This window comes from Branchiostoma belcheri, unplaced genomic scaffold (assembly GCF_001625305.1).
Source record: "Branchiostoma belcheri isolate BF01 breed outbred unplaced genomic scaffold, Haploidv18h27 scaffold74, whole genome shotgun sequence".
Lineage (NCBI taxonomy): Eukaryota > Metazoa > Chordata > Leptocardii > Amphioxiformes > Branchiostomatidae > Branchiostoma > Branchiostoma belcheri.
In genome coordinates this window covers 707,563-718,033 of record NW_017804398.1, presented here as the reverse complement: position 1 = coordinate 718,033, position 10,471 = coordinate 707,563, and the positions used below count along the sequence as shown (strand labels likewise).

The following is a 10,471-nucleotide window of genomic DNA, read 5'->3' as shown; positions in this document are numbered from 1 at the left end:
TTATGTTTTAATAGGTTCAAAATAAATTTAGTTGCCTGGAATGGTAAACAGAAATATACCGCCCATAATAAAAATGGAGCATCCACATCAAAGCAAAATGAATGTCGCTTCGCCAGCCACCAAAAAAACTTCGCGAAGTACACACAGAAAAAAACAAGTACCCATAGAAAATACAAAGTACCCATAGAAAATACAAAGTACCCATAGAAAATACAAAGTACCCACAGAAAATACAAAGTACCCATAGAAAATACAAAGTACCCATAGAAAATACAAAGTACCCATAGAAAATACAAAGTACCCATAGAAAATACAAAGTGGAATAAAAAATGCTAAGTGTACCTATGGGCCTTCGTACAAAGACACCTGCTCTCAAGGAAAAATGAATAATCGAATAATTTCTTCGATCGAGATAGGTCAAATTTCACAACAATCCACCCACATACAGACGCTACCGAAAAAACAATCTTCTTGGCAAGGGTACTTTGCCATTTCCCCATGACTCCAAGTGAACTCGCCAACACAATGGCGCAAACATCATTACCATTACCTCAAAAGCGCTGTATTGACAACGCATACAGGTGGGGTTGACTTCTAAATTATTCATGAACATCTCTTTATCGCTTCATCCAAGGATTACTAGTACATAGTTACTGATACATGTATTTGACCAAGATACATGTGCGAGTTGTATATAGGGCCAACATCTATATTTTTCACCTGAGATGTTATATATATCATCTGTGCAGATGTAAGACTTTGGTGTGAAAATAATTGTCCACATTTAATGTATGTTACATAAAAGTAGCATTTCCAACCTTTCCATTCATGATAGACGGCACAGATGGCAAATTGGCTCTCACTACATAATCACTCCCCCTATCAGATGTTAGCTGTAGTGCACCCATTTAGCAGTAAGTTTCAATGAATCAGAAAAGGCTGCATTCCGAAGAATGTAGACTTTTTATTTTGTAAGATATGGATATGGAAGAATAGCGGATATTTGTCCTTCAATGCAGCGGGTGCCACACAAGTATAGGTGTATGGACCAGTCCACCAAATGCTGGTCATTTCAAATTTTGAAACTGTCAGTTTATAACATCCCCTACCATGTCAATATAGCTCCACCACATCTACATGTCTAATCAATGCATATATGAGAGGTGCTGCACTACAGGTCTCTCAAACACAGTTTTTTTTCAAAGGGGCGGATATATGTAAATGTTAACGGGGGTTAAATTAATCAGAGTGTTGACAGAGGTGAAGATACCACAACACAGAGGGAATCACACTCATACAGATGATGATATGTTCAACTTTACTGTACTTTCAGTAAGAAGTTTAGATGTGAGATTTCTGACATGACTTCCTAGAAGCCTATAGCTAAATGACAGATTTCAGATTCAAAATGACCAGCATTAGTCTAGCATGGATGCCAGACCCATAGCACACTGGACAAAAAGTATCTCAGTGAGCAGGATAACTTGGTAGTGTGCTATGGGTCTGGCACCCAGGCTAGCATTAGTCCAGTCTAGTCTATACAAACGTGACATGAAAAAGACGCTGGTCCCTCGATTTCAACTACGATGTGGAAAAAGATACATGTACTTCAACTTTCACCACAGAGCAGTGGGTGGAAGGCTGGAATACTATCTTTGTTTGCTTGCTTTCTTCTTTAGACATGTAACACTGTTGAGTTTCACACTTTTCCACACATTGCACATGCCTGTATACATGTACATATCACAGATAATATCTGTGCCATCCTAGTTAGTTTGAATCTGATCTGATGTTAGCACAGATTAGACTGAACATACACACATCAGTAGGATACATCTAAATTACAAAAAGTTTCCAGAATGTGAGAACACCACATCCTAACGACTACCATAATCTGACTGAATGACTTTTGAAATTCTTATTTCTACAAGCCAGTAATAATAGAATTGATTTGAATCAGCTGAAAGGCTCTTTGTACAGTGACAGTAACTCCATGAACATTTCACAATAACTTGGATCTTCATGGGCACAAAGTGCTGATGAACCCAAAATAACTTTATAAATAATTTATTGACAGCTTCCTATGCCATCATAGATGAATAAATAATATATTACCCAAAGACAAAGTGTCACATTTGGCATTATCATTTTGAGTTCTTCTGAGTCCAGAACAAAACAGGGAGATTGGATGATCTTTCCTTGGTGCCCCAAAACTTTGTTATCAAAATTACTGTGGGTTGTTTTTGCACAGAAATATGTAACAATCATTAGTATATGTAATGTTACTTTTATAACCTGACATAGTTTAAATAGTGCTGAATACAAGAATGTTACACTTTGTCTTTTAGGATATCCTTTGTGGCAGACCATTGTCTCACAGCCACCTTCTCTTTAATCTCTAAAAAATAACTTTCTCTGTAAGTCTTGTAAATACATTACTGTTTGAAGTGTGCAATCTTTTTCCTGTACAACTTAGAATTGCACTGTTTACTATCTGGCAGTGAGAGTGTGAGTTCTATCAGATTCTAGATCTAGATTTGAGTTGAGCAGTTGACTCTGATTAGTTGGAGTTTGGAGGAGACAAATGATACAATAAAACCGTCTAAATTATTTTCTCACGCTACCAAACTACAGAGGATTGTACAAGGAAAAACTCTAATACTGTAGTATATGTCTCAGTTTCCAGTCCCAAAACTTGTATTAGCTATCAACATGAATATTTCTACAGAGTACAATGTGTTAAAAGGAGATTGCTATTCATGTACAGTATTTGCATAATCTTTGTTCAAATTACATGTATCATGAGTTCAACCATACATGAATCATATGCATAATCAGTACATATAAAGAAAATACAAATTGATAGGATAAAATGACTCTATTCCAACATTGAAACAGTCAAGGCTCTTTGTCCAGGTTATATTGCACTAGCTCTGGGTTTAACCCAACAGGTGTCACAGAAGGATGATTTGTTGAAAGAGAACATGTTATCAAGTTTGCTACAACATACATTGAGTACAATTTTGGGGGATCACTTCCGGTTCCCTATAGGTCTGTGTGCTTCATTTGTCTAAAAGTAAAAAGGATTGCTTCAATTCCTCATTTTTTTTCTGCAATGACCGCAAAATTTCCACATTATAATTAACAATGTATGCCTGGATGGCAGGCAAAATAGAGTTCTAATCCAAGATGGATGCAGAGATAACAAGGTCATTGAAACATAAACGCTTGCATGTAACTGATCTGTAGAGTTTGCACTAATCTTTTGGTCTTTAATTGCAAGATGCAACAATATTTTCTTTAGGTCAACTTTGTACAACTCTGTACATGACCCTAGATGGTTAAAAGGATAGCTTGATGTGACATTGACAGCCAGACAAGGAGATCAGAAGGAGCACATACCGAGACTTGTATAGATTTTCAATTTTTATACCTCAGTAGTTGAGACAAGATAAAAACTACTCCACTGGTTTAAAGTCCATACAAGTCCCAGTACATGCTCCTTCTGACCTCCTTGTTTGACTGTCAAGATCACATCAGACTTGACCTTGACAGCCAGACAAGATGTCAAGATGTACAGATTACCTTGGTCACATCAGACATCCTCCTGAACAAAGATGTCTTATATCATCGTTGTTCAGAAGATGAGGCAATCTTTCTTCTTGGATTCAAACCATGCCTTCATCGACCATGAAATATGACATGGAGGGAACGTGGTGCAGAGGTGACCTGACAGGTGAGATCCGTCGACCTCCCATGCGGCGGATGTAGAAGAAGATGGCAGCGACCACGATGCCGAAGCAGAGGAAGAAGATGTACTGGTAGCCGGTGAGTGCCGACACGCGGACCCAAGGGGGCTTGTAACTGGACTGCTGCTGGAGGATTCCTGCCTGGATTTCCCTACAATCGAGAAGGTGCATCACAGTTAAATGATAGACTGAAATGGTTAACAAAAAGGTTTGATAAAGAAGATTTCTTTTCAAGCATGGCAGCAACGTTCACGAAATAGTCAAAACTGCCTGCTGGCCACTTTTCATTGAGGTCAAGAGGGAAGAGGTCAGGATCAGACAAAATACTAGGAGTAACAAGATACAGGTTAAATGATTAAAGTCCTAACAAATCCATAAACATACATGTACATGTAGTCGTAATATTGTCAAATGTTGGAATGTCAGGAGCCTGGAGACTTGACTCACTTGAGAGGCAGAAACCTGGTTCTATAGAGGATGGCTCCCAGAGTCCACTGGACCTCTCTGTCATAGATGAGCTGTGCAGACCGTAGGCTGCTGTAGTTGGCGGGGAAGCTGAAGCCGTCGTGCATGATGGTCGCCATCCACGCCGACTTAAAACACTGGGACCTAGCACAGACAAGAGACAAATATTTTCTGGTTATTCTGTGGTCACATTTATCATAGATCCTTGTACAGTTTTGATGTTGCATGCAGCATTTTCAAGCAGGCTATGACAGAACTAACCACCAAAAAGGATCTAGGACAGCCTTTTCCATAAAACAACAACTGAATTTTGCAGGACACATGCATGGCTATCCCAAGAATGCCATCAGTTTGTGATAGTTAGATTGTACATGTACAATACATGTATATGTGAACAGGCTCTTATGACATGTACTCATTTTTATGGATGCCAGAAAAGTAGCTACTTACCTAAATCTGTACTCATCTGCCTGGGGGTACAGTCCTTTCTCATACCGATCCTCCAGCAGGCTCCATCTTGTTTTACAGAAATCACTGGCTGCTTTTTCAAACTTTTTATACTCGTATTTCCCGCCTATTCTTAACACATCTTCCATGGAATACCAAAATTCTGAGAAGCCATAAAATTCACTGTTTTTAAAGTCTATATTTGGCTGGTAGACACCGTTAAAAGAACATGGTTGTTTCTGACAAGGGACGGTTTTGTTCAGGAAATGATGGAGGTTGGTCCGACAGACTGTGTAGTCCCCCGTGCCCTTGAAGTGTACATGGCGGCCATCTTGGGTGGTGTGTTCTAATGGCATGTCCCTTGGCAGACAGGGGTCCAGGATAGATGTTGACCTGCGTGAGGAAAGGAGCAAGTCTTGATTTATTCATTGTCATAAATGTACTGGAAGGTCCTTCACTTTTGACTAACTCATTTAAAAGGAAACACAATCAAACAATGGTGGATGGATGTTCCTTGCTACAGGTCAGTCTTGACTCTCCTTCCTACTCCATATTTTCCTGACAACTCCAAGAATGACAGAAACTAGCCTGGGTGCCATCCGCTGTAGTTTCTGCCCACTCCCTAATGTTGCTGGCTACCATAGCAGGAATTTTGAGTACAAAGACCAGTGTGAGATGTTTACCTTGAGGTGTTTGCCATCTGCTCCCTATACAACTTGAGGATGGAGTTGCTCCCGTACCCCAGGAAGGTGGACACATACACCCTGTACACGTGCTCTGTGTGGTGTTTATCACAGCCAAGGTTGAACTCTGCTATCAGGCTCTTGGAAATGTCATCCTGGGGAGAAAAACAACAGAGTGAGACCGCAGTCTTATACTTAGTTACAGTACTAGTTGACTGCTAAAACAGCTCTTAACTTATGTGAATAATTATGTGATTTATGTGATCGTATCATAAATGTCATTGTTCCTTTTGTGTATTTCATGCATCATTCTATTCTTCTTTATTTCAATAATGATTAAAATGTTTAAAAACATTGTTAATTAAGACTATGATTAATTAGTAGAAAGGTTGAAGGTTCAACATAATCTGTTTTAGGTTTTTCCTCCCTCCTGTTTTCTTTATCATTGATTACTACCGGTAGTATATTATGTTATGATCCGGTTTCTGTTGTTTTGAAAATAAATTAACAAACAAACTACACGGATGTGTACATTCTTAATTCCTATATGTAGAAAAGTCAAACTAACTGCCGGTGCAGTCTTTGCCTGGCAGTTTTCAACAAGTACAAAATGTGTTTCTATTGTGCCTGTATATGTGCATCTGGGTTATGTCATGATGGTTTGGTTTCTGTTATGAAAAGGAACATTTAATTGTACCAAAATATTACACAACATTTAAAAACAAAGCATTCATATTACAAAGAATGAAAGCAAACTTGGTAAGAACCATGCAGAGAAAGGACAAATGGACAGAAAAATTGACCACAGCAAACCAAATGGACAGAAGAAAAAAGCAGAGGCACCCAGAATGATGAACATTTTCGACACCTTGTCAATTCTTACACTTTTAGGCACTTCAAAAGCGATCTGTAGCGAGCCTCCGCCCATATCCAGCACACCAACGGTGCGCTTCCGCAGAATGGAGGGAACCTGGGACGCCTCACTCAGACTGGTCTGGTCAAACTCAACCTCTACCATTGGGTCATCTGGAATCAGGAGTGAGAAGATTTAGAATAATTAACATTACAAGATGCAGTGACAAGCTAGCCTTCACTCACATTATGGTATCACATGGTATCTTACATGGTATCACGTAACATGCTGGTTACAACTGTTAAGTGGACCTGGTATTCATACTGATTTTGTACTCTGGACTGAGTCCAACACCCAACACCTGGAGCACAACACCCCATTCTATGGTGAATGCTGGTGTTCTCAGCTTGTGTCATGTAAACCAATATCTTTACAGGGAAGACTAAGAACCCACCTTCCTCTGCATGGTTGAATCTACCCAGCACAAAGTTGATCCCTATCCAAGCATACACTCCTGGAATAGATGGTGAAAACAGGCATTACAGCTCATATCGTAGAACATCTGACAAAACTCCCATAACTCACAACATGACCTCTTTTAAGATGAAACTTTAAGCACCTCTCACAAGAACTATAATTAACCTTAAGCAGCTATTGCTGCATGTCGGGTGAAAAGACTTACCCTCCTGTTTGCCAGAGATGACTTCCACATGTGTATCTGAGAAGAGGAATTCGTAGTCCAGTGGAACATTTTCTCGTAGATTATCCAAGATGTCTTCCTGGTCACTAAGAACAAATCAAAACAGAACAGAACAAACATAAACATCCAATATTCACTGTAGTTAATAATAATAATTTAAAACATTTAAGATAAAGATTCAAGTTTATACTGTCTTTCCAAACATATGGTAAAAGTCCTCAGTGTTATATTACTATATATTGTTATAGTAAAGGTGCTATAGTGGACGTGTATCTCAATCCTTACCTTTCTGATAGCATCCTCATGCCTGCAGTTGCCAAGATGTAGAGGGGGGTTTCCTTGTGTTTGTCCCGAGGGATGTGGTATGCAGCATATTGCAGCAGTGGCTTTAGATATGTACTAGCTTCATCAGGGTTACTTGCCAAGGTGGACAAACCTGGACAACAGAGGTGATATAATTTGGCGCAAGGTAGTGTTTTGATTTGTTAATTTTGTTTATCAAGCTATGGATTAATGAGTCAACTATTCATGAGAAATAACAAAAAATAAGGAACAAAAGTAAGACCAGAAATATACCTGGTGTGATTCTTTTAACTACAGGTCTCCCTTGTAGGTCTCTCATTTGTCGAATATCAAGAAGCTGTGCAGGGTTCCCTGTGTGTCTGGGCCAGGAGTAAACAAACACACGTGATCCACTACTTCCACAGTCCACAACAATGCCGTAGTATAGATTGGGATCACGTGTGTCCGTCGCCTCGCCGAACGCCATCCTCTGCATGTATCTATCGATTCCCGCTGCCGGGAGGAATTTGTCGCTCTCCACCACAGCGAGCGTGAGAAGCACCAGGAATGCCACGAGAAGTCCGAAGATGATGGTGTACTTGAAGAGCGCAGCCAGGTGGGGTGTGGCCGGGAAATCCATGGGACTTGGGGGAGGGGGAGAGAGGGACCGGTCGCCATTGACAGGACAGTCCTGGGCAGCGGATACTCAACCTATGGACAACAATAGAATGGCAATATTTTAAATTGGAAAATTTTCACTACGTTGCGTAGCGAAAATCCGGATGGTACCCAGGCTAAACTTATGCTCTGATGAGAAGTACCTTGAGATCACTGTGAGACCATCATAATCACATTGTACATGTAATTACAATCAGTACTCACCCATTAGAAGAAAAATCACAAGGAACATGTCAATATATAGAATAATTACAGTGGTAGAGACAGCTAAGCACACATCATGCCTTGACCAATAAAAGGTAAATAAATCAATGGCACACCATTACGTACTAGTATAGAGATATTGTTGCCAAGTAATATGGATCACTACACTTAAGTCATCAATGACATAAACAGTCGTCAGACTTTTGTATCACACCTGTACTACAAGTCAGGTAAGCCTCAGGCAACTACGTAAGCACCTTAACTTAAGTAAGTAACACAGGTGAGCAGTGGGTGTGGTGCACGCAAGACAACAAATTATCAAACAATCTCTTACTTAGTGTTTGGGCAAGACATTTTGGTACAGTATCGTAAAATGGTTACAACTGAGCTTTAGATTTCCCAAAATATTTCTACTACTGTAACTTAACCAATTAATTAATAACAGACGGATAACTGGAATACAAAATGTGTGACAAAACTGCTGAAATGTAACAGCAAAACATGATTAAGAGAGTAGATTTTCTGTTTTGCAGACTATAATTTTTTGGAAGTACCTACGAGCCCCTACTTCACACAGATATGAAATTTGTGTTCCTCAAAATTTCAAATCATAATACAGTTTGAGAAGATTATGTTTGAGTGTGTGTTAAATTGTTTGTGTGTGTTGGGGGGGGGGCGGGGGTGTAGCCCTGTGAACCGATTCTTCCCAAACGACGAAGCGTTAAACAAATATAAAAACGCAAAATTCCAACCAGAAGTCTCCAGTTATGGAATGAACGCTCTGAAACCGACAGGTGGCTCAGTTCTCATGTCACAGTCTCACCTGGCCATATGATGACGTGACACTTCCCGGTTACTCCCTCCAGCTGACGACGTCTTATCGCCCAACTTCCACAGATCTGGCCCAGAAGACCCGTTCCTTAGAAGATCAGTGATGTCTTGGTGGCATCTTGGGTGTTTGTAGTTGGTTTACGTTGACCAGGTTCCTTCTTTTGACGGGGAAAAATGAAGACTACAACCCACCGTCCTACCTACGTATCCGCGTCGCCAAACACGTCATCAACCTACGTGTACCCGGCATTCCCGTCATGCAACGTTAACTACAGGGAAAGTACATTAACAACAGGCCCGGGTATCTTTGTGAAATAAGAAAGTTTTAGTCAAGAAATCACATCAGAAAAGAGGGAAGTTTTGTTGCTCTTTTTAGATGTAACACTTCATTTTTGTTGTAGGTTTTTGTAGGTTTGATTGAGTTTTGTAGGCTGCTTGCAAGCACCCTTCATATTGCTTGGCTTGTCCCTTATTTTCAGTTTGCGGCAGTGACACGACAGTGAGGGTACTTAAACAGTAAAATGGAGGTGGCATTAAATGGTGATGATTCATTTTGCTTCAAGTGATAAGGATTTTCATTTTACACGATGGGTAAACTGTTCATTGATCTAACGTTACACGTGAGCGACAATCATAGAGATTTTACGACATTAGCCGCCGTAAAGTAGGCTGGTCCTACCGCCTGCGGCACTGCAGGCAAGATGGCTGCGAACGGTGACGAAATCGGCGACGTGCGAGTCGGAGTTTGTGTACAGGAAATAGTCAAACACGATCTGGAAGCTAAGGCGGTTGTACAGGTCCGTGAATATATTTGCCTTACATATATCAAAGTATAGCAGCCATTGTGTCAACTTCTTTCTTACCCCCCTCCCCACGTCATCAACCGGTGGAAAACTTACTAAAGAACGTGGCTATTTACACTCCCGGTGTGTATATAAAATCTATTTGTCTTTTATATACACTCCGGGAGTGTATTTAAAATCTATTTGTCTTTTATATACACTCCCGGAGTGTATATAAAATCGCCTGAGGCTATTGACAGGATCGTCCTGTCAACAGCAGGAAATACTGCACTGCTGACAGGATCGTCCTGTCAATAGCAGAAAATATTGCACTGCTGACAGGACGATCCTGTCAATAGCAGAAAATATTGCACTGCTGACAGGACGATCCTGTCAATAACAGGAAATACTGCATTGCTGACAGGATCGTCCTGTCAGCAGTGCCATTTTTGACACTGTTGACAGGATCGTCCTGTCAGCAGTGCCATTTTTGGCACTATTGACAGGATTTTTTAAATCTTCCATTTTGGGCTCTATTGACATGATTTCTTCTTTGTTTTCACTTGTTTAACCAGTCAGAAGGCATATGCTACTGTACTGCAGATTAGGCGTTTCACGATGGCGGCTATCATCACGTTAACAGTTATCAATACAGAGTACTCCAGCAGATATATGTCAAAACTGGACATGTTCAAAATATAAATACAAGCGAATTTCATGCATAAGCTGTCTGAAATACGAAGGCGGTTACATAAGATGAAGACAATAAAAAAGACAAAAAGAAGTTGATCTCTATC

General features: G+C 40.1%; 2 protein-coding genes across 4 annotated transcripts in view; one reads left to right on the top strand and one right to left on the bottom strand.

Moving 5' to 3' along the window:
* Nucleotides 1–1,304: 1,304 nt before the first annotated feature.
* Nucleotides 1,305–9,150, bottom strand: LOC109485251 (ectonucleoside triphosphate diphosphohydrolase 4-like). Of its 2 annotated transcripts, XM_019788713.1 has the most exons (10): nt 8,885–9,150; nt 7,474–7,890; nt 7,183–7,333; nt 6,880–6,983; nt 6,652–6,711; nt 6,213–6,370; nt 5,345–5,499; nt 4,665–5,054; nt 4,197–4,358; nt 1,305–3,900 (listed from the first exon to the last, which is right to left on the bottom strand). In XM_019788713.1, the coding sequence occupies exons 2-10, from the start codon at nt 7,817–7,819 to the stop codon at nt 3,669–3,671; spliced, it is 1,758 nt and encodes a 585-aa protein (XP_019644272.1). In that variant the 5' UTR covers nt 7,820–7,890; nt 8,885–9,150; the 3' UTR covers nt 1,305–3,668. The 2 variants fall into 2 exon arrangements, with proteins under 2 accessions (XP_019644272.1, XP_019644273.1); XM_019788714.1 differs by lacking the exon at nt 1,305–3,900 and having other exon boundaries at nt 4,193–4,358; nt 6,228–6,370.
* A 228-nt stretch (nt 9,151–9,378) lies between these two features.
* LOC109485262 (vesicle transport protein SEC20-like) overlaps nt 9,379–10,471 on the top strand; it is a 4,112-nt gene continuing 3,019 nt past the window's right edge. Inside the window, exon 1 of one of the 2 annotated variants that reach the window (XM_019788736.1) lies at nt 9,379–9,432. In XM_019788736.1, the coding sequence (XP_019644295.1) occupies nt 9,430–9,432 (3 nt within the window). In that variant the 5' untranslated portion in view covers nt 9,379–9,429. Of the gene's footprint in view, nt 9,433–9,563; nt 9,690–10,471 lie in introns of those variants that run through there. The other variant, XM_019788735.1, reaches the window with a different exon arrangement.

Excerpts from the sequence above, each read along its gene's own strand:
- LOC109485251 (XM_019788713.1), bottom strand. The coding sequence starts at position 7,819 with ATGGATTTCCCGGCCACACCCCACCTGGCTGCGCTCTTCAAGTACACC. Across the intron at positions 6,984-7,182 it reads ATGAGGATGCTATCAGAAAG|TGACCAGGAAGACATCTTGG; the intron begins GTAAGGATTGAG and ends ATTTGTTCTTAG. Across the intron at positions 5,055-5,344 it reads CAGATGGCAAACACCTCAAG|GTCAACATCTATCCTGGACC; the intron begins GTAAACATCTCA and ends TTCCTCACGCAG.